At 52.4% G+C, this 20,261-nt stretch overlaps 9 protein-coding genes across 9 annotated transcripts; 4 read left to right on the plus strand and 5 right to left on the minus strand.

Annotated features, from left to right (window-relative positions):
• The first annotated feature begins 1,254 nt into the window (after positions 1-1,254).
• Positions 1,255-3,082, plus strand: PV05_05691 (uncharacterized protein). The gene is made up of 2 exons (XM_013462222.1): positions 1,255-1,778; positions 1,832-3,082. The coding sequence occupies exons 1-2, from the start codon at positions 1,500-1,502 to the stop codon at positions 2,771-2,773; spliced, it is 1,221 nt and encodes a 406-aa protein (XP_013317676.1). The 5' UTR covers positions 1,255-1,499; the 3' UTR covers positions 2,774-3,082.
• PV05_05692 (haloacid dehalogenase, type II) lies at positions 3,042-4,168 on the minus strand (the record flags this gene model as incomplete). The annotated part of the gene is made up of 1 exon (XM_013462223.1): positions 3,042-4,168. The coding sequence occupies exon 1, from the start codon at positions 3,909-3,911 to the stop codon at positions 3,042-3,044; it is 870 nt and encodes a 289-aa protein (XP_013317677.1). The 5' UTR covers positions 3,912-4,168.
• Positions 4,169-4,527: 359 nt separating this feature from the next.
• PV05_05693 (uncharacterized protein) lies at positions 4,528-5,798 on the minus strand. Its single transcript, XM_013462224.1, has one exon. It carries the CDS (start codon positions 5,536-5,538, stop codon positions 4,582-4,584), a length of 957 nt encoding a protein of 318 aa, XP_013317678.1. The 5' UTR covers positions 5,539-5,798; the 3' UTR covers positions 4,528-4,581.
• Positions 5,799-6,093: 295 nt separating this feature from the next.
• On the plus strand, positions 6,094-9,348 carry PV05_05694 (uncharacterized protein). Its single transcript, XM_013462225.1, has one exon. It carries the CDS (start codon positions 6,356-6,358, stop codon positions 9,056-9,058), a length of 2,703 nt encoding a protein of 900 aa, XP_013317679.1. The 5' UTR covers positions 6,094-6,355; the 3' UTR covers positions 9,059-9,348.
• Positions 9,234-11,827, minus strand: PV05_05695 (uncharacterized protein). The gene is made up of 3 exons (XM_013462226.1): positions 9,912-11,827; positions 9,725-9,843; positions 9,234-9,660 (listed from the first exon to the last, which is right to left on the minus strand). Exons 1-3 carry the CDS (start codon positions 11,331-11,333, stop codon positions 9,552-9,554), a joined length of 1,650 nt encoding a protein of 549 aa, XP_013317680.1. The 5' UTR covers positions 11,334-11,827; the 3' UTR covers positions 9,234-9,551.
• A 192-nt stretch (positions 11,828-12,019) lies between these two features.
• PV05_05696 (uncharacterized protein) lies at positions 12,020-14,197 on the plus strand. Its single transcript, XM_013462227.1, has 7 exons — positions 12,020-12,327; positions 12,378-12,413; positions 12,512-12,805; positions 12,859-12,995; positions 13,050-13,245; positions 13,303-13,517; positions 13,574-14,197. The coding sequence occupies exons 1-7, from the start codon at positions 12,179-12,181 to the stop codon at positions 13,657-13,659; spliced, it is 1,113 nt and encodes a 370-aa protein (XP_013317681.1). The 5' UTR covers positions 12,020-12,178; the 3' UTR covers positions 13,660-14,197.
• PV05_05697 (proteasome subunit alpha type-5) lies at positions 12,427-15,011 on the minus strand. The gene is made up of 5 exons (XM_013462228.1): positions 14,863-15,011; positions 14,796-14,808; positions 14,670-14,748; positions 14,274-14,620; positions 12,427-14,228 (listed from the first exon to the last, which is right to left on the minus strand). Exons 1-5 carry the CDS (start codon positions 14,885-14,887, stop codon positions 13,952-13,954), a joined length of 741 nt encoding a protein of 246 aa, XP_013317682.1. The 5' UTR covers positions 14,888-15,011; the 3' UTR covers positions 12,427-13,951.
• Positions 15,012-15,356: 345 nt separating this feature from the next.
• Positions 15,357-17,321, minus strand: PV05_05698 (1-pyrroline-5-carboxylate dehydrogenase; the record flags this gene model as incomplete). The annotated part of the gene is made up of 7 exons (XM_013462229.1): positions 15,357-15,531; positions 15,583-16,150; positions 16,209-16,576; positions 16,629-16,714; positions 16,764-17,042; positions 17,095-17,202; positions 17,256-17,321. 7 exons carry the CDS (start codon positions 17,319-17,321, stop codon positions 15,357-15,359), a joined length of 1,650 nt encoding a protein of 549 aa, XP_013317683.1.
• Positions 17,322-17,834: 513 nt separating this feature from the next.
• Positions 17,835-20,258, plus strand: PV05_05699 (uncharacterized protein; the record flags this gene model as incomplete). Its single annotated transcript, XM_013462230.1, has 4 exons — positions 17,835-17,981; positions 18,035-18,123; positions 18,176-18,208; positions 18,258-20,258. Exons 1-4 carry the CDS (start codon positions 17,900-17,902, stop codon positions 20,256-20,258), a joined length of 2,205 nt encoding a protein of 734 aa, XP_013317684.1. The 5' UTR covers positions 17,835-17,899.
• Positions 20,259-20,261: the final 3 nt, after the last annotated feature.

Here is a 20,261-nt window from a genome sequence, read left to right on the forward strand (position 1 = left end):
GAAAAGGCATGAAGCCACCATGAACTATCATTATGTATGTGAGAGATTCCTTTGTGCCAAAATTAGATGCGACAACAAAGGAACATTGCATGTTGGACTGTGAGGGCCGTTCACGGAGACGAGTAGTATAGACAAAGCATCAAACACGTAGAAGCCGTAAAACCGACCAATCTCCAATGCTCCAGGCTGATCTCGACGAAAGCAGTCGTAGAGGCATTGATGCAATATGGGCCTGTTAGCATCCAGCTTGGTGGAGGAGCACGAGAGCATGGTGAGGCGGAAAGCAAGGAAGATTTGATCGAAGGCTTAGTCGAGAGCACGTAGAAGGCTCATGGGCGACAAGAGAAACGAAGCCGTCCTTACTGACATACCCGAAGAAGATCTGGGCCGAAGGGTAGAGCGAACGAGGATATCGAGGTCGCTTGACGAAGAAGGTTGGTGTTTTGTTTGCTGCATGCGGACAAGATATGTGACAGGCACACAGGCCTGCTTATATAATGCGGGCCAAGAGGGAGGAGAAGGGTCTCGCGTGTGCGACGAAGACAGATCGCGCCATACAAGAGGAATGCTGGGGAGAAGATGAGATATATCACTTCCATTTGAGGGACGGAGCGGAACTTGTCTTGTGGTCTTATATCAACCTCTTGAAGCCGCATATTCCTGTACACCCCGGACCATCCTCTGCTTCTAGCTGGGGGTTGGCTGCTGCCGAGGATGCCTCGCTGCCATTGACTGGCCGTGACTGGCTCAATTAGTCAACCTCATGACGACCTCCAATGGCACAACGACAATTGACCACCCACTGACCACCATGCTGGGTGACATGCACTGACTGCCGAACTCAGCCTATTTTATTTTGGAGCAATCATGGAGTCTAGACCCGATCTCCCCAAACTCCAAGTATCCCAACCAATTGTTTCCTTATCTGCCCTGATGTGCCCCTGGCTTCCGTCCTTACTGTACGGAGGTACTGTCAGTACTATCTCGCGCGAGCGTGCAGGTCTTGGGCTATTCAGGCTAGCGAGGCCATGCTCCCGCCAATCTGCCTTCGACGGCGTCCCCCCATTCAAATTGCCTCCTAACGAACTCGGCAAGGTCTGTCTTCTCAAGCCAATGCGATCTCTGATGATTGCCTTCAACACAGCCCCTTCTAGCTCTAGTTAACCGGACGGCTTGACGCCGGTGCAGCGGACCTCATGGACTTGCGATGGTGCTCGAATTCTCGACAATTTCTGTCATTCTTCACAATTCGCTCTTTTGCGCAAAGAACATATCAAAAAAAATTCGCGCGCCGCGCGCATTTCGGGATTGTTTTTTTTTCTATACACATATATATACATATTCATTGTTTTGAATGCAGCCCGCCTATCCCGACAGATCCCGAAGAATGGAGTGACACAAGACCAACCTGACCACGCCTGTGTGGTTGCTTCTCATCCGCCATTTCCGCCCTGATCGATTGGTACAAATTCCGAGGAGGGAAGCAGACACTCCTGATCATGGCTGGTCCGCTTCTCCATTTTGATGCAAAACATTCACGGCGTCGATGGATCATAGCCATTCTGATCTTCGTGGTATTGGCCGCCCTTATCACGACTCTTACGCACTACCGACGAGATCACTATGGCGAACTTAGGTTTCCCACTTCTCACGCTGAGCCAGGTTTTGCTAAGGACCTTCGTATCGAGGAATTCATCAAGCCGGAAGGCGTCAAGATCATTGGCCTGGTCTTTTTTGGCAGAAAAAACCGTGTCGAGATATTGCGATGTTTCCTGGAGGTAAGTCATCCCGCTCTCGACTGATCGGCGTCCATCCGTGTTAACTCCCTCAGCGCAATCTAGTTGATAACGGCGGCTGGCTCGACGAGGTCCATTGGGTCAAGAACACGGGCAAAAAGCCCGACTTGGCATATCTTGACGAAATCCTCGCGTCCTCACCACGCTATAAGAAAATCGAGCTCGAGGGCGTCGGCTTCATCGGCTACGGCTACGCCTGGTCTCATCTCGAACCGGGCAATCTATACGTCAAAATCGACGACGACGTAGTCTGGTTAGCTGACGACACCATCCCGCGTATGGTCACTATGAAACTGGCACATCCCGAATACCTCCTCGTCAGCGCCAATGTGATCAACTCGCCCTTGATGGGTTGGGTCCATTATCACATGGGCGCCTTGCACCCATACCTTCCCGAATTCGACGTCTATGATCCGCCGTTACTCGACGCCGTCGCCTCGCATAATCGCAAGCCGTGGCACTATTCCACCTATCCCTACTGGACCGGCCCGGACGATTATTACTTCGACATGTACCAAGACCCACCGTACGATGGACACCGCTGGCTGAGATTGCAGAATGACTCGGCCATTCATCGCACGCCAGTCAGTGAGATCGAGTACAAGACGTGGGGCACAGGTCTGCAATCGTGGGCCATTGCTGCACAGGAACATTACGCGTTCCTCGAAAATCTTGCAGACGGCCGCCTCGATCGATACAAGATGGGAAAGGCCTGGTTAACTGACTACCGCCGGCTGAGTATTAATTTCATCACTCTTTGGGCTGACGACGTGCTGGACAATCTGCCCATGGACACGGTGGACGAGGAGTGGTTGACTATCAACTTGCCCAAGAAGCTAGGTCGCAGCGTCGCTGTCGAGACGGATGCGCTTGCTGTGCATTTCACCTTCGGCGGGCAGGGGAAGGTCGAAAAGACAGATTTGCTACCCAGATATCGTGATTACGCTCTGGAAAATGCCTGCGCCAGGCGAGTATGAGTGACGACAATTATAAATGGAGGCCATCGTCCAGCGGTTGTTGATTTCTCCAGGGTTGAATTGGATTTTGCATAACAACACAAGCATTACGAGTGCTCCACAATTCCGGAGTCAGTTCCAAGAACCCCGATATGTCCAGCCTGCAGATTCTTGAATTTGAGGTCTCGAATTTTGACAGCTAGATAAGACAACGGGGCGCAATGTTGTGTGCACACAGCCGAGTTGGCATCTGACTTCACCTCCTCTACAAGTGCTGCAAAGCTCCCGCTCAGTTCATTTCCGCCCACTGCCTCTCCACCTCATCAGCGAACTCTCCTAACGTGCTAAAACGCCATCCATAGCCAACTTTGCCATTGTCATGCGCTTTTTTGAAATCCGCTTTCCCAGTCCCCGCTCCTTTGCGGTTGATCCAAACGCTGCTGATGCCCAACTTCTTCGCAGGCTTGTGGTCATGGAACAAACTCTGCGCGACGTGTAAATTCTCGTCCTTGCCGATCCCCGGTCCTCCTTCAGCCTTGTCATCGCCGTCGAGGTGCTCGAACAGATACTCGAAATTCCTCGTGTCGGGCTTGTAGCTGCCGACATCTTCGGCGGTGAAAACGCGCCAGAACTTCAAGCCCTCCAGCGGGCCGGCGTTCGTCCGTGCGAAAGAGTCGCGGTCCACGTTCGACAGGGCGATCAGTTTGTAGTGCTTGCTTAGGCGGTTCATGGCGTCCACCGTGTCCGGGAAGGCAGGCCATCCGCCGACGCTGGCACCGAATGCGCGTGCCCGGGACTGCACTTCGGGGTTGTCGACGGGAGCCCCAATGTCAGCGACGACGCGGAGATATGCCTGTTCGAGGACCCCGTCGTATTTCATGCTGGGGGATTCGGCTTGCACGTCTTCCTCGTGCTTGGCAAAGAGGTCGGCCAGCGCCTCGCGGCTCGACAGCTCGGTGGAGGCTTGGTCGTCGCGCGCGCTGTCCGCCGGGACGTGCTTGGATTGCAAAAGCAACGGCTCGAGGTGTTGGATGATGGAATTCTCCCATTGGATCAAGGTCTCGTATATGTCGAAGGAGAGAGACTTGAAGCTTGTCAATGGCTGGACCGGGACCGTCGGTGTGGGCATGGGAAGTGGCGTGTCCATTCTGGCAAACATGGATCTGCTCTCGTCGTACGGCAGAGTACTTGGAAGGAGTGAGACTCGATCGACGAGACAACTTGAGTGTTCGTTGCTCGCCAGATTTTTTGGTTCGGTCGGGGAAGGCTTCAGATGCTCGAGGAATCCCGAGGTAGTTATTCCTCTTATTGCTCTCGGCCTTCGCACTGCGCACAAGGACACTGGTCACGATGAGCTTGGAGATGAGAAGCCTGCAACCACGGCCACGGGGTCCTTGCTTAGTCAGTCATCTGTTCGGTTGTGGAGCTTGTCAAGACCCAGAGCGCGTATACAGGTCCGATGCAGCGGACCAGATCAGATTCGAAGACGAGAAACACGCCGCGCCATGTCTCGAAACCACGAAAATCCTGTACAAGCGGACCGCGCCTCTCGACGTACTCCTTAACGACCTGGGGCATGCTGAGGCCATGACAAGCGTGAGGTCGTTGATCTCCGCTATACGTACCTGACCCACAACTTCTCCATTGTTCGACAGAACCATATGAATACTGTATACGCGCCGACGAATTGAGACATATCGATCTTGGAAACCATGGGAGAAAGAAAACCCTACTTATTCATTGGAATGAGCAGCGAAAACATATCCATGCCATTCGTAACGCCACCGTGAGGTCCGGACGCCAGACTAGTAGTAGTTCGCTCTACACAATCAAAAGTTCTTGGTAATACCAGGCCGAACATTCTCCAGAATCTCACTCAACTCGGTCCAGACTTTCTCAGCAGCAGCTTTTCCATCGTCGCTCCTCACAAATGGCGACAAGTGGCTGTCGTCGACCTTCGCATCGGTCATGTACTTGCCGTGCGACTCTGGCCCTGCCGCGGCAGCAGCCACCAGAGTCCGACTGCCCACTTCCGTCGACCTGGCGAACAGGAGCTTCATGATCTTCAGGCCCAACCCTGCTTCACGGGCGAGTTCCGAGTGGCACAGTCCCGGGTTGAGGTAGTTCAGCACGACGCCTGAATTGGCCATTTTGGACGCGATGGCCCGGATCACGAGCACCTCGAGAAGTTTGCTCGTGGGGTACCGCTCCTCGAAGTTGGTCTTGGCTTTGTCGTCGAGTGCGCTAAAGGTATTTGGCTCTTTCCATTCGGGGAACTTGGTCCAGCCGTGGACTTCGCTCGACACGATGGTCAGGTGGGGCGTGGTCTTGAACTCCTTGGCGGTGGATTTGAGCTTGGGCAGCAGGAGCAGGGCGAGGAGGAATGTCGATATGACGTTGACTGTGACGGTGCGTTCGTGGCCTTCGGCCAAGTCAAACCGCATGGTTGCTATGCCTGCATTCTCGAGGAGGACGTCGATGCGAGGAAGGGCTGACGCGCGGCTCGAGAAGGCTTTGACCGAGTCGTATGAGGATAGATCGAGGGGCCAGACCTCGATGACTGAGGCAGCGCACCCGGTTGTCGCCTCGATGTCTTTCTTTGCGGCCTCGCCAGCCTTGGTGTTGCGCACTGCTAGGATGATCTTTGAGGCGCCTAAGCGAGCGAAGTGGCGGGCTGCCTCTTTGCCCAGTCCCGTATTTGAGCCGGTTACAATGACAGTCTGACCCGCGAAGGAGGTGGTAGGGTACGGGAGCCTGACGAACAATTGAGACCAGAGGAAACCCATCTTGATTCTGATATGAATACTCCGTAGTCCTTGCAAAAAATTGGGAAGGAAGGGGGCGAGCTTCGAAATGCCTGTCGATATGTTACGGAGTAGGCTGAATATATTTGGATGGAGAAGCAGACCTACTCACTGGCAAGCTTGACACTTTTTTATACACTTTGAAGGGAGACAACATCAACAATGCCGTTCCTAGGCATGGCTTAACGCCGTAAATGGCATGGTCCTTGCACTGTCACGAAAAAACAGTTTCGGGTACCAGGTACCTTAGGCAGACATGACAGACGTAGGTAGACGAGGACTTTCTGAAAATACCTGGTATGACATCTACAAGGATCGGCAGTTGATGGTAATGAAGCAAGCCATGCACCATGATGCGCGCATCCAATACTGATCCGTCGAGAATTAGACGCTAGTCCTTCTCTGGTGATACTCTCGAAGTCGGTATCCACACGTTTTTCTCAAGAGTCTGATTGGACACTTTTTCACAGTCACTCCTTAACGCCGTGCAATTCCCCGTTGGTATCTTCTGATCGCATATGTGCCTCAGAATGCACGCTTCACACGCCTACAACTGCCTCCGCACTCCTGACCACAAATGAAGTAATGACCAAGGGGCCACAGTGCAAAGAAAATCCAAATTCTTGACCCGGGCACCAGACACCAGTGGTTCTGTATCCAGCCTCGAGCCAGCCTTGCGGGCGCCCGTGGACAAGGCTTATCGGCGATAAGGATGAAATCCCTTGGCAGAGAAACTGCAACTTTTTCTTGCCCGAGGTTGAGGCAACCGAGATCGATTTTATCTTGACAAACGCCCAGCATGGCGCCCTCACAGCTCAAACAGTTGAAGGCCTCCTTGCGCGATCACGGTGTCCTCGGCCCTCAAAAGTCCAAGAAACAACGGAAAGCCACAGCAAAAGATGCCCAGAAACGCATCCAGCGCAATGCCGCCCTGGAAAGCATTCGAGAACGCTTCAATCCTTTCGAGGTCAAGGCACCGGCTCGGAAAGAAAAATTCGACGTCGCAAGTGGAAAGAAAGCACAACCTGCGTTGGGTCGACCCGGTGTGACACGTGGTCTAGGCGAAGAGCGACGTCGAGAGACATTGTTGAAAGAGATGCAGAGTCGAAACAAAATCGGAGGGTTGCTGGACCGTCGATTTGGTGAAAACGATCCTACCATGACCCCTGAACAACGAGCGGCCGAGAGGTTCGCTCGTCAAAACGAACGAAAGTTGAGGAAAACATCAATGTTTAATCTAGAGGATGACAGCGAGGAAGAAATGACACTCACCCACGGTGGGAGGTCGCTCGAGTTTGGGAATCAAGCACAAGACGATTTTGATGAGCGTGATGTCGCGGCCTCAGATGACGACGTCGCAGAGTTTGAGGTGCAGAACGACAGACCACGGAAGAAGCTGCGCCTCGAAGACGCTGCGGACACACAAGATGAAGAAGGCGACGAATTGCCCCAGCGAAGAAAGTCGAAGAACGAAGTGATGAAAGAGATCATCGCAAAGTCAAAAATGTACAAGGCTGAGCGACAGGCTGCAAAAGCTGATGACGATGACTTGCGAGCGGAGCTGAATAAAGGAATGTCGGAGTTTTATGAAGCTCTTCGAGGTCACAAACCACCCGAAAAGCAACTGTCTTCGCCGCCAGTCACGGAGGCTGAACCTCACATGGATCCTGCCCGGGCTGCAATGTTGGCCGGCAAGAGCAGGCAAGACGCAGAGAAGGAGTACGAGGCCAATCTCAGGGCGTTGAAACTGGAAGTCCGGTCCAAGCCCAGTGTGAGGACGAAGACGGATGAAGAAAAGGCCGCCGAAGAAGCTGCAAGACTTGAAGAATTGGAAAGAAAACGGATCCGCCGAATGAAGGGGGAAGCCGAGAGCTCAGAGGACGACGAAGATGCCGAACTCGGTCCAGACGAGGATTTCGAGGAAGACGATGCCGAACCCTTTGGCCTCGCTGCACCGGAGGCCGCTCCAAGCAGAGACTTGGACGTAGAGGATGAAGACGAATTTCTGCTCGAAGATGATCTGATAGCCTCTGATTCTGAAGCGGAGGTGGCCAGCGAACAGGACCTTGACGAGTCTGAGTCCGAGGACGAGGTTGAAGATGACGGGGACGACGACTTTATAAATGGCCTGGTCTTGCCACAAGGATCGAAGGCATTGCACGCCAAATCAGCGGACAAAGCCCTGGTCAGCGACAATCTTGCTTACACCTTCTCCTGCCCACGGACACATGAAGAATTGTCGGCTCTGGTGAAGGACACAAAATACACAGATTTGCCGACCATCATTCAGAGGATCCGTGCGTTGTACCATAAGGGTCTTGCGCAGGGCAACCAGGAAAAGCTCGACGTGTTTGCTGTAGTCTTGACGCAACACGTGGGATACCTTGCGGACAACCACAGTGACGTACCCTTTTCGGTGCTGGAGAGTCTGGTGCGGCATCTTCATTCGATGGCCAAAGCCTCACCGCAAGCAGTTGGAGATGCCTTCCGAAGGCACCTTGAAAGTATCGCTGATGAGCGGCCTCTCAAACTCTCTCCTGGCGACCTGGTCATCTTGACGGCTGTTTCGACCATCTTTCCGACATCCGATCACTTCCATGCGGTCGTGACGCCAGCGATGCTCACACTCGGTCGGTATCTTGGGCAGAGCTCACCACAGTCTCTGCACGATCTGGGCGTTGGTGCATACTGCTGTTCACTGGCGCTCCTGTATCAGCGGCTGGCGAAGCGATACGTTTCCGAAGTGGTCGCCTATATTGTTAATGCCTTGGCCGTCCTTGCTCCAGCTTCGTTACCCGAGAAGGACAAAGACGGGCAGCCGCTGCATATTCCCCTCAGGCTACCACAAAAGTCATTGCGGACCAAGTCAGCCGCAGAAGCAGCTCCAGGTAAATTGTCCTTCAAACAGCTCGTCATTGACGCAGACGGACAAGATGATGCTGCCAAATCACTGGCTCTTCTCAACACTTTCATCCGGCTTTCCAGCCAGGCCGCCGACTTGTGGAAGCAGAAATCGGCTTTCCCAGAACTCGTATCCCCTCTCATACAAACCATCAGCCACATAATCTCACACGGCGGCAAGCTTCCCAAGTCATCAGTGGCGCTTGCCACGAGCACCTTGGAAACTTTGCAGAGTCTTCAGAAGGCATCCATCGAGTCTCGCCGACCTCTCTTGCTCCACAACCACAGACCTCTTGCGATCAAAACTTCCATCCCGGCCTTCATTGAGAACTACAACCCCGACCGCCACTATGATCCGGACAGGCAACGCGCCGAACTCTCGAAACTCAAGGCTGAGCACAAGAAGGAACGCAAGGGAGCCATGCGTGAGCTGCGCAAGGACGCCAACTTCATGGCAAGAGAACAGCTTCGTGAGAAGAAGGAGAAGGATGCTGCTTACGACAAAAAATTCAAGCGGCTTGTTGCTGAAATCCAGGGAGAAGAAGGCCGAGAGAAAAAGGAGTATGAGAGGGAGAAGAGAAAGAGACAGGGTCGCTTCTAGGCAGAATCATCGACTATTACGCTACAGCCGTCACTCCTCTTGTGATACCCTTCGGAGCAAGTTACATCAAAAGTATAAGTAGAGGCATTTGAGACATCAGCTTGTGCTCGGTTATCGCCACCGTGCTGAAGCAAATAAAAGGCTCCAGTGCCATGAAGACGTGTACGAAAATGAACCCATTCGCTATGTCGAATGATAGACACGCTCATCTAGAATAGGACGCAGTGGAGACGCAAAAAGGAAATGATGCCACCATGCTGACCTCATCCTTTGCTGTTCTTGAAGCGGACTCGATATATATTCCTGGGTAGGTACTTCTCACTCAAGAAGACTCTTTCAGAGCTGAGACTGGCAATCCTAATATAGAGTGCTACGATGCCGCTCATATCTGCAAAGCCTCATGCTAGCAAGACTCTCTTCGATCCCAGATCTTGGCCGCCGACCATTTCTAGGTGTTCTCTTTCGTACTATGTACACTTCCAAACGACAGGGCTCAATGTGCGAATCGGAAGGTCAACATCTTATTGCCCTCGTCGGTGGTTGTTGCAAGATATTCTCGTTGTTCAGCCTCAGTCATGGAACTCCATCTGCGATCTCGAACTCTGCCGCGACGCACCAATCAGTAAGATGAGCTACTTGGACTATTACTGGTAAGGAGCCACTTACTTGTTCCTCCAGACATAGAAACATTTCCCAAAGACAAACAGGACGATATTGTAGACGCAGATGGCGATGAGGATTTTATTGCCCCGCCGATACATCGGCTTGTCATCGTTGCGATAGATCTTTGCAAGGTCATGTTGTCAGTCACCAAATCCAAACAAACATGGGGGATGGGGCACGGCATTCTCACATTTGACCCAATGATATTGCTAGCTTGCACAAACATGTTGTACAGTGCCGACGCGACAGTCCGCGTCCGTACTGAGCCGGCGTTGCGGCTGGTAATGGCCACATGAATGGCATGGACGTATGGCGTGCCGACAAGTAGCGTCACCAAGGTATACTTGGCCCATTTGGAGGCCGACGCCGGGAGTAGTTCGGAAGCAATGAGCAATGGCAGCGCCCAGATCTGACTGACCAGACCGGTCAGGAAGCGCTGATTGGTCTTTTCGGATACCCAGGTGAAGAACAGGAGGTTGATGATGAACAGGACGTATGACGGGATGGTCAACATGTTGACTTCGAAACGACTGAAGGATTGCTTCAAGATCAAGGACAGATACTGTGTGGCAGGGTAGTTGACGATAAGGAAGGAAAGGCCGATGAGATAGATTGGCCACATTTCCCAATCGCACAATGCATACCAGAGTAATTTGGGTGTGACAGCCTGCCGATTGTGCATGTCGCCTTTGGAAGGGTCGTCACGGAGAATGCGATTGACCATGATCTTCTCTTCCCTAACGCTAAACCATCCATGCTTCCCACGGAAGCGTGAAGCAGTCTGACATGGCGAAGGCGGCATATAAAAGTATGTTGCAATCCCAATCAACCCAGTCAATGTACCTTCGAGGGCGAAGAGATATCTCCAGCCTGCGAGGCCGTTGATCCCGCGCATGCAGAGGATTGCCGCTGCCAGAAACGCACCCACAATGCTGGTAGCTTGATATGAAGTCCAGAACCACGACAAACGAGCCGGGAGTTCTCGGCCCTTGTACCAGTAACTGAGATACAGAATGGTATCTGGTATGAAGCCGCCCTCAATTAAGCCCAACAATGCACGACAGGCGTAGAAGGATGATTTACCACTCAGAAAGGCTTGAAAGCTGGCGACGAGACTCCAACTGATCATCTGGATCGGTATCCAACGGTCAGGGCCCAGCTTCTTTGATATTAATTGTGATGGCAGCTCGGCCGCAAGGAAGCACAGGTAGAAGATGGTCTGTCCGTAGTTGTAGTCGTTGGTGTTCAAATTGAGGTCGTCCAGCATGTTGTCGCTCAAGGCTTGCACGATGTTGGCCCGGTCGAGCTGCAGGGCAAAAAATGTAAGACAGACCCATGAACAAATTCTGAGGTCTATCTTTCGCACGAGCCTCTTCTCTTCAATCGGGTCCCACTGAAATTCCGGATCCCAGCGATGGCGTCCTTCGTACTTTTCAATGGGCACGTATGTGTCCTCGCCAGCCACACGCAAAAAGGTTTTGTCCTCAGCAATTGAGTTGCTTCCGGAACTAAGACCGTCTTCGACTGGGACAGTATCTGGCAGCGTCTCGCCCTTGAGGTCGTAGGTCAACTTCGGCTCCGATGAGCCAAAGCTTGGAGGAGTTTGCGCCATAGCTGTCCTCGTGACGACGGTGAATCGGTCAAAGGACTTTTGTGAGGACTGCTAAGATAAATCGAATACGGCCTTTTCTTGGCTCCTTATACTCATCGGCATCGGAGCCGCTTCTAGGCGAGGAAACGAAAGATCGGCTCCCACGGTGTAGATAGTGTGACGTGCATATCCATTTCTGCGCATATCAGTGAATTGCGTGCTCGCGTAGGAGCCACATGGCTGTGCTGATGGTCGGGACCAACCATCGGCAACCCAGAGTTCAGGGAGAGCAATCAGTAGGACTGGTCCCCAACACCTCAATGAGCGAACGCCTCTCAGGTCAGGAGAGAATCCTTGGGAACGGTGTTCTGTTGATCTCGATCCAGAACATGTCAGGGACTGGAGCCGAACCTCGTTGCACATGGATTGTGGACGAATGACGACGTCGTTGCCCGATCTCGAAAGACAACGAGCAATCATTGGATACTATGCTTATCAGACTGCATGTTTAGCAGTTCAATCGTCAGGAGAAAGGCCGTTTGACAATAGGTGCATCTTCAGTGAGAATCCTGTACCTTCCATGTTGAGGTGATCACGCAATTTCGTGTGAGAAGACGCAACGTCGCTCTCCACCCAATAGCCACCATCACGAGCAATCGACCTGCTCCTCCAATCCCGGGTCAGGTCTAAACATCTGATTGATCCATGGAACATGCTGCGGGTCGGACTTGATTGCGCGAGTGACGGTGTTGGTGTCGTTTGTAGAACTTCATCGGAGATGGCCATGCCGAATACCCAGTCCTTGGTATAAGAAGGACTTTTTGTCGCTTTGCTCATTCACTCATCAAACCAGATGAGAAGAAACGATGGCAGCAGTCTCATCTAACGCGTTGGCGTCCGCTTTGGAACAGCCCAGAGGGTCTGTCGGGGCGTACAAAGAATTGTCCACAAGCACGGTTCTGCTCGAGAATGAATTGCATGGTACTGGCAGATTCGCCGCCGCATCGTTCCCGAAGTAAGAAAAACTGGAGTTCGATCATGGAAAGACGCTGACTTTTCGATCAGCTATCTGCCGGTATGGGATAATGAAAAGGGAGAAAAGTGAGTTGCAAGTCGGCGAAGTTGAGCTTCGGGACAAATCCACGTGATTTTGCGGTCAAGTAGGACTTCGTCACTGACCAGGACCTTCGCTTGTCTAGATATGCTCCTTTGGAACCATTTGAGCACTACGAGCACGGCAAAGACGCTGACCCATCCTTTCCCAACCTGCTAAAGGAGGGAAGCCATCTTGAAGACATCACCGCCTCTATTGGAGCCGAGGTCACCGGCGTGCAGCTTTCTCAACTGAACGACAAGGGCAAGGACGAACTGGCGCTTTTGGTGGCGCAGAAGAAGGTCGTCGCTTTCAGAGATCAAGACTTTGCATCTCTTCCCATTGAAAAAGCTCTTGAGTTTGGCCGCTATTTTGGCCGACTGCACATTCACCCGGCCAGGTAAGCAAGCCTAACCTCAACTTCACGCCAATGATCCCACTGACCCAGTATAGTGGAGCGCCGAAAGGGTATCCTGAGGTCCATCTCGTCCACCGTGGTGCTGATGACAAGTCTTTCCTCGAGTTCCTGAATAACCGGACAAACTCCATCGCCTGGCACAGCGACGTCACGTATGAGAATCAACCTCCAGGTAAGGCTCGAGACCATCCAAAAGCCCACTCGAGACCCGCTGACTCTTGTCCAGGAACTACCTTTTTGTACGCCCTCGATGTCCCCGGCGCTGGAGGCGATACCTTGTTTGTCAACCAGGCAAAAGCGTATGAGAGGCTATCACCTGCGTTCCGTGAACGCCTCGCTGGCTTGCAAGCTGTTCATTCGGGCTACGAACAAGCCACGAGCGCTCTAAATAGGGGCAGTATTGTCAGAAGAGACCCTGTTTCGTAAGCCTGCACCTGTGTCTGATCGTGACTGTCTTCGGAGTCACTGACGTCCTGCAGGTCTATTCATCCTGTGGTGAGGACTCATCCGGCGACCGGTGAGAAGGCATTATATGTCAACCCACAGTTCACACGGTATATCGTCGGGTTCAAACAAGAGGAAAGCGACTACCTCCTCAAGTTCCTCTATGACCATATAGCCCTCAGTCAAGACCTTCAGGCTAGGGTGAAATGGAAGCCTGGCACTGTTGTTGTTTGGGACAATCGGGTAACAGGTGAGTCGAGTAGAAGAGTAGAAGAGCTCCATGGGATCTGGCTGACCTCAAAACAGCTCATTCAGCCCTCATTGATTGGTCGGACGGCCAGCGTCGACATATTGCGCGGATAACTCCACAAGCTGAGCGACCAACGGAATAGACCTGGGAGTGATCTGGATGCTGGGGAGGCACGGTATAGCCACAAAGCCAGGTTCAGGGCGCTAGTGCGGCGGGAACCAACATTTGGTAGCGGAGGTCTGTAGGACATTAGCAGCATCTGCGCGGCCGCGGCATCACAAGACGTCGAGCAATATTTGGCAAATCCATTCATTTTGACCTTGAGGATTCTGAGTGTTGGCCCAGACCCGGTTGCCCGTTGCCGCCCCAACTCCAGACGATGCTCGTAACCCTGATGTGCAACCTTGCGGTGTATGGCGTATGTCTAGAAGCCCCTAATCACCCTCCAATCTTGCAACCACAGTGCTCATGTCTTCGTCGCTGTAGATTCTGAATCCACCTTCTCGAGTGACGCTGGCTAGTTGGACATTCTTTGAATCCAGCTTTTCCTCCATGACCTGCTTCAGTGTCTTCAGAACCAACGTCTCTGCTTCTTCTAGCGTTAATGATCGGTGGTACTCGGATTGTAATTCAGCTTGAGCTCCTTCGCTACCAGAGCCAATGGCTTTTGCATCGTATCGGTAGAACGTTCCTGATGGCTCGGCGTGGTACCTAGCTCCGTCAGTATTTCTAGTATCTAGTTCCCAAGATTCTTACAATTGTGGTCCATTGTCTTCATCCCAGCCAGCAATCAGTAATGCAACACCGAATGGCCGACTCATTATTGACTCTTCTCCCTGCGCTCCCTCACCGAATCTCAGGGCCAAATCGCAAATGGCCTGCGTGCAGCTTTCCACTCCCAATTTCTCGTTGTAGTTGAATTGGTGGTTTTGTGACTCGATTCGTGCGTGCTCGATCATACTTCGGGCATCTGCTTGTAGACCAGACATGGCGCATCCAATGTGTCTGTCGATCTCGACGATCTTTTCAATGCTCGAGGAAACGAGTAGAGGAGAGGTGACGCGTTTCTCGACACCGAGGAGGACGCCATGTGAAGTCGCAACCTGCAAGAATCAGCAACATCTTCGACAGAGGTGGATAGACAAGCATTACGCCAATGGCTGTTGAACCAAGTTTGATTGCTTCTAGTGAATATTCGACCTGGAAGAGACGACCTTCGGGGGAGAAGGTGCTGCAACGAGTTAATACCATCAACAGAATCTGCAACGTTATACTTACTTGATCCCTCGATCTGTTCGGGCACAATTAGCATCGCATTGGCCTCATTGGCAGAGACAGCACTTACCGTACTCTGATCGAGCAATGAACATTCTGGCGGTGTTTCAGGAAGCTTAGACCGACCGGTAGATGAGAAGATCCTATGGATGAAGCCAGGAAAGATTCAGGGCAAGAAGGGAAGAAGTATCTGAGAGAAGGTGTGTTCTTCGATTGTTGTATCTCTGAATTCAGGCAAGCTCATGCATGCGCAATACGGATACTTCTCCAAAGTCCGCAGCAGGCGCGCCAAGTCAAGATGTGATTTCATTGGTCAGCCTTGCGACACGCTCTCCTGGGCTTGGCATACTACAGTAGTAATACTCGAGAACGACTTCAGTACTACTTTTCGCCATCCTTATCACCTTCTATCATATATTGTCTTCGAGGCTGGCAATATTGATATCTAAATGTTTACCGGAAGGCTTCTGAACCACTACTCCCGGTCTCAAAGCTGGCTAGGAGCGCTTGGCATAGGTGGCATTCCCAATGCACCCTTCCACCTAACGGGACATCTGAAGCTCCTTACGGCATGTTTGACGGATACAACACCGTGTCAATTGTCTGGAAATTCTCCTTGATCGTTCTCTGTGAGGTGAAACGGCTCAACAAGCCCACTGAACCTGCCTTATCATTGGTTCCGCTGGACCGTGATCCTCCGAAAGGCTGTTGACCCGGCATTGCACCAGTACATTGATCACTTCCAGATGTCAAGGTGTATTCGCTAGAGCGAGCAGGAGCCGGCACTTACTTGATATAGAAATTGCCAGCGGAGAATCTAAGTTCTTCGGTGGCTTCAATGATGGCCCCTCGGTCTTTGGCGAAAATGGCACCAGTGAGGGCATATTCTGATGTTTCGTCGATGAGTTTGAAAAGCTTGGATCCAAAGTCCTTGTCGTCGTAAAGATAAATGCACATGAAAGGGCCGAAGACTTCTTCTCTCATGAATTTGCTCATGGGGTCCTTGGTTTCGATGACCGTGGGTCGAATGAACCAGCCTTTGGAGTCATCAAAGTCGCCACCAACAAGCACTGTGATGTCCGTGGACTCTCGTGCATCTCGAATGTAACCCGCTACCCGCTTGAAGGCCGATTCACTGATCACAGGGCCAATGAAGTCTGTAAAGGCTTCGCCCATTGTCAGCGCTCTCGTTTCTTCCACCAGTATCGACTTGAATTTGTCTGCCAGGGAGGCAGGAACATAGACTCGAGATAAGGCGCTGCATTTTTGACCTTGATATTCGAACGCTGCGCGTACCGATTTCAAAGCAGCGTTTCTAATGTCCGCCGATGGGTGAATCAAGTGGAAGTTCTTGCCGCCTGCATTGGATGGGTAAGCCCGTCGCCGAGAAGAGATAACACAATGCTGGAAACTCACCAGTCTCGCCAACAAAACGTGGATACGACTTCCAAGTGTCCACCTTGGCACCTACGCGAGCAAGCAGTCTTTTAAACACAGCTGTGCTTCCTGTGAAATGCAGGCCACCAAGATCCCTGCTCGAGAAAACTGCCTCAGTCACAAGCTCAGCATCGCCGGGGACAAATTGAAGCACGCCAGCAGGCAGTCCTGCTTCGATCATGATCTGATTGAGAAGCCAACTCGAGTAGATAGCTCCGGGACTGGGCTTCCACATAACCACATTTCCCACAATGATGGGTGCCAGCACAAGGTTGACGGCAAGCGCTGTGAAGTTGAATGGGCATATAGCATAAACAAACCCGTCGATCGGCCGGACTTCTGTTCGACTGAAACGCAGATGGTCAAACGCCGTTAGGCTCAAGGTAAGGGTGCACTCACTTCCAAACTCCATAGGCGTTGATAGGTGGTTGGGCTTTGTACAAAGTCTCGGCGAGGGAAGGAAACATTTTCAGGAAATCAACAGACTAGAAGGCTATCAGGCCGGGCCGGACTTGGGGGTGAGCTTTCACCAACCTCTGCGACACAGTCGATATCCGCTTGATATGCGTTCTTTCCCTGGCCGAGCATCGTTGCAGCCATCATTTTGTACTTGTATGGCCCCTCGATGAGGGCTGCTGCTCGATAAAAGATCGCCGCACGATCCTGGAGAGAAGTCCTCGACCATGCTTTCTTTGCCTCTAGAGCTCCTGCAATGGCTGCTGCCACCAGCCCAGGGGTAGCCTCTGAATATCTGGCCAACGCCAAGCCATGGTCGAAGGGGCTCTTCTGTGTGCTTGTGGCCTGCCCTACGACCTTTCTCAGATGTTAGATGGAGCCGAGTTTGGTGATTTATGAGAAGACATACCACTTTGCCATTCACGTAAGGATGCACTTCGTGCGGAGCCGCGCTCTTTAACTCGTCGAGAGCCTGTGATAACAGGTCTCGCTCAGGAGTGTTTGGTGCGTAAGAAGTCTATTCAGTCAAGACGTATCCCATACAGCCAGACAGATACAGCAGACACTTACAAAAGCATGATTGGTAAACGCTGGCCCAGCGAAAACGCCTAACGTAGAACTTGCCGGCAGCGACATCTCGATCTTATGTATAAGGGGGATCACGGTTGCTTCTTGCTTGCATATCCCCAGGACCACGCTTTCGATGCTCGACCAGGTACTTGTTATGTACAGCGAGGCTGGGCCGACGCCTTTCGAGACGGAGAAGATCCGTCATGTTGGCAAACAATGGCCGTCCTCCTGCAAGAGATGGCGCGTGGAACTGAAGTTCGGGGCGAACTTGTTACCTGAGAGGCGCCGATATGGTTGCTATAACCCAGCGCGGGCTAATCCGTGCGTAAAGTGGGGTGCCATTAGGCGACATCTTGCGACCTTATGCTTGAGAAGGCGTCCATGGAGTTGTCCATCGGCCAGGCAGTGTTCGGCGCTGGTGACCCCTGCTTTTAGCTCCATGATGGCTCTTCAACCTTCAACTGAGGGCCTGGACGACGTGGCCCATGATGGGCAATTGTGAATGTCCCGAGCCCGATAATCGCTCCGTCCTCACACACAACTTCGCTGTCGTCGATAGAAGTGCCTGCCACAAAGTTCCGCATTGGGATGCCAGGCTTTCCGAGCCTCAACTGCATGGGGCCAGACCAATCCTGACGGCCACAATGGAGTATCAAGCACGTGGTAGCGATTGGACCTCAATGGGACAACATGGACTCACTGCGTTGTCGGCAGCTGCGCCTTTCTGTATGTTGCGCGCTCGGTCGGGATGTCTGCGTGATCGCTGACCCTCGCTCCAGATCGTGGACACTCGGTCATGAACGAAGCCATCGACGCCGAGGTACTTCAACCACCTCGGAAGCGAAGGAAAGGTGGCAAGATTTTCTCTGTAGGCTCGTTGCCTATCCCCTCCCTTCTTGCTTCGTACTAACAGACGACAGGGCTGTAGTAACTGCCGTGTAAGGAAGATCAAGGTGAGCCTGGTGGACTGAAAGAACGTTCGAAGACTCCTAACAATGGGAGTGCGATCTCCGCGAACCGACCTGCTACAACTGCGAGAAATCCCGGCGCTACATATGCGATGGATATAAAAGCCCAAACAACATGAACATGCCCGGTCAAGCCTCCATGCGAACACAGTCATCCATACCAGCTTCAGCCGACGACCATTCACAAGCACCACTGCAAAATCGCCTGACATCAATCTCTGCCTTGGACGATGACGAGACTGGACGAGGCTCGGATGGTCCTGGTCAAAATCAGGTGCAATTCGTCGACCTGTTCAACTGTTTTGAAAATCCAGTTCCATGGCTGGATTTTATGGCCATGTCAGGGTTTATGGGTAATGAAGCTGCGAATAGTCCCTTTTCCATGGCAGGTTCACCGGCACGAATGCCTTCACGGCAGAGTATTCATTTTGGCAGTCACCAAAACGTCCACATCCAAACCATGCCACGACAAGAAGAGCCAGTCACTACTGTCGACCCGAATCTAGTTTGTCAATCTTCAAAACCATGGATGCGTTCAGAACACTCGAACACAATGTCCTCAAACAAATGGAATATTTCTTCAGACGCTCTGATGCCGGAGAAAGTTCTGAATGCCATTCCGCCACCACATATCAACGGGAACGACTTGTCACAGCGTACCCATCAGCTGCTTCAACACTACCGAACGCATGTCTGCGAAGCCATGATGCCAACTTCGGCTCCAAAATTGAACCCCTACCTCCGGCTATATCTACCGCTAGCCGTACAAGACCCGAATTCCCCGGCGAAGCAGGCCTTACTCGATGCGATCCTGGCGGTAGCCGCCTTCAACAAATCCCAGCTTACCCCTGGCCAGCGACGATTATATCGAGATCAAGCTACAGATCACCACGACCAGGCGGCCTCCATGATCAACACGATAATCTCGAGGAAGCAGGCCTCTTCACACCCCACAGGAGAGTCGCCCGAGTGCAAGCATGCACTTCTGGCAGCTGCGCTGACCTTGACCACAATCGAGGTTTTCAGTGGTGCAAATGAAGGAAGGGGCTACGAATATCTACTTCTTTGCAGAACGGTTCTTGAATTGACTGGTGGCCAAAGATGGTGGCTTTCAAATTCCGCCAGCATAACATTGCTGCAGATTTTCCAATGTCTCCATATCGTAGGCCGCACGTCTGGTTGGTTTGAGTCACCATCAAGACAGCTGGACGATATTGAAGCTGAGGGCTCTTCTGATAGTCCAGTAGCCGAAGCCGGCGGACGTCCTGTGATCGGCCACGTGCTTCTGCAGGCGCCGCAGACCTATGCACCGGAGTATACACTGGACATATCGTTTGGCATTTCCATCAACACCTTGTCCCATCTGCACAAGGTCATCATGCTGTCGAAAGTAAAATCGTCACTGTCGCCGGGCCAGGGATGGCCATCTAGTGCGCAGGAAGAACTGGCCAGACTCGAAAAAGAAATGTTTACAGACATGGAAAATTCCTGCCTCGAGGCCTCATCCTCGCGCTCGCCTTCGCCCTCGTTAGAAGGCGTTTCCCAATATGTGGCCAACGAGATCAAGGAAGATCACATGCTGGCATTCCATTACAGCACTGCGCTGTTCTTCAGAAGAGCCCTCTGTGACGGAACCGGTCGGATCGTGCCTGCTTTGTATGGCGATATGGTACCGCGTGAGCCACGTGGCACGCCACTCCCGAGTGGACAGCATCTTGTTTCTAAAGCTCTTGAGCACCTCGAAAACATCGATGCTCTTGCGGGTGATCTGGCAATCGCCAATACCCTGTGGCCTGGCTTCATTGCCGCCGCCGAGGCGGTAGATTGGAAACTCCGGCGACGAGCATTGATGTGGTTCGGGCGAGCGAAACGCCACGGCATAGGCAACATCACAAAGGCCAAAGCCCTTGTGCAGGAAATCTGGAGGCGCGTGGACCGCTTGATGCTAGAAGACCACGAGACTCATCCCGAGCTGGGCCCCGTCGATTGGCGCGAGGTCATGAACGACATGAACATGTATATCATGCTCACATAGTCT

The sequence above is a fragment of the Exophiala xenobiotica genome, assembly GCF_000835505.1.
Source record: "Exophiala xenobiotica strain CBS 118157 unplaced genomic scaffold supercont1.3, whole genome shotgun sequence".
NCBI classification, from domain to species: domain Eukaryota; kingdom Fungi; phylum Ascomycota; class Eurotiomycetes; order Chaetothyriales; family Herpotrichiellaceae; genus Exophiala; species Exophiala xenobiotica.

Excerpts from the sequence above, each read along its gene's own strand:
- PV05_05691 (XM_013462222.1), top strand. The coding sequence starts at position 1,500 with ATGGCTGGTCCGCTTCTCCATTTTGATGCAAAACATTCACGGCGTCGA. Across the intron at positions 1,779-1,831 it reads TATTGCGATGTTTCCTGGAG|CGCAATCTAGTTGATAACGG; the intron begins GTAAGTCATCCC and ends TAACTCCCTCAG.
- PV05_05693 (XM_013462224.1), bottom strand. The coding sequence starts at position 5,538 with ATGGGTTTCCTCTGGTCTCAATTGTTCGTCAGGCTCCCGTACCCTACC.
- PV05_05694 (XM_013462225.1), top strand. The coding sequence starts at position 6,356 with ATGGCGCCCTCACAGCTCAAACAGTTGAAGGCCTCCTTGCGCGATCAC.
- PV05_05695 (XM_013462226.1), bottom strand. The coding sequence starts at position 11,333 with ATGGCGCAAACTCCTCCAAGCTTTGGCTCATCGGAGCCGAAGTTGACC. Across the intron at positions 9,844-9,911 it reads GCAATATCATTGGGTCAAAT|ATCTATCGCAACGATGACAA; the intron begins GTGAGAATGCCG and ends GACCTTGCAAAG. Across the intron at positions 9,661-9,724 it reads TTCTATGTCTGGAGGAACAA|AGTTCGAGATCGCAGATGGA; the intron begins GTAAGTGGCTCC and ends GCGTCGCGGCAG.
- PV05_05696 (XM_013462227.1), top strand. The coding sequence starts at position 12,179 with ATGGCAGCAGTCTCATCTAACGCGTTGGCGTCCGCTTTGGAACAGCCC. Across the intron at positions 12,414-12,511 it reads GATAATGAAAAGGGAGAAAA|ATATGCTCCTTTGGAACCAT; the intron begins GTGAGTTGCAAG and ends TCGCTTGTCTAG. Across the intron at positions 13,518-13,573 it reads TTGGGACAATCGGGTAACAG|CTCATTCAGCCCTCATTGAT; the intron begins GTGAGTCGAGTA and ends ACCTCAAAACAG.
- PV05_05697 (XM_013462228.1), bottom strand. The coding sequence starts at position 14,887 with ATGTTCATTGCTCGATCAGAGTACG. Across the intron at positions 14,621-14,669 it reads TTGGTTCAACAGCCATTGGC|GTTGCGACTTCACATGGCGT; the intron begins GTAATGCTTGTC and ends TGATTCTTGCAG. Across the intron at positions 14,229-14,273 it reads GAAGACAATGGACCACAATT|GTACCACGCCGAGCCATCAG; the intron begins GTAAGAATCTTG and ends TGACGGAGCTAG.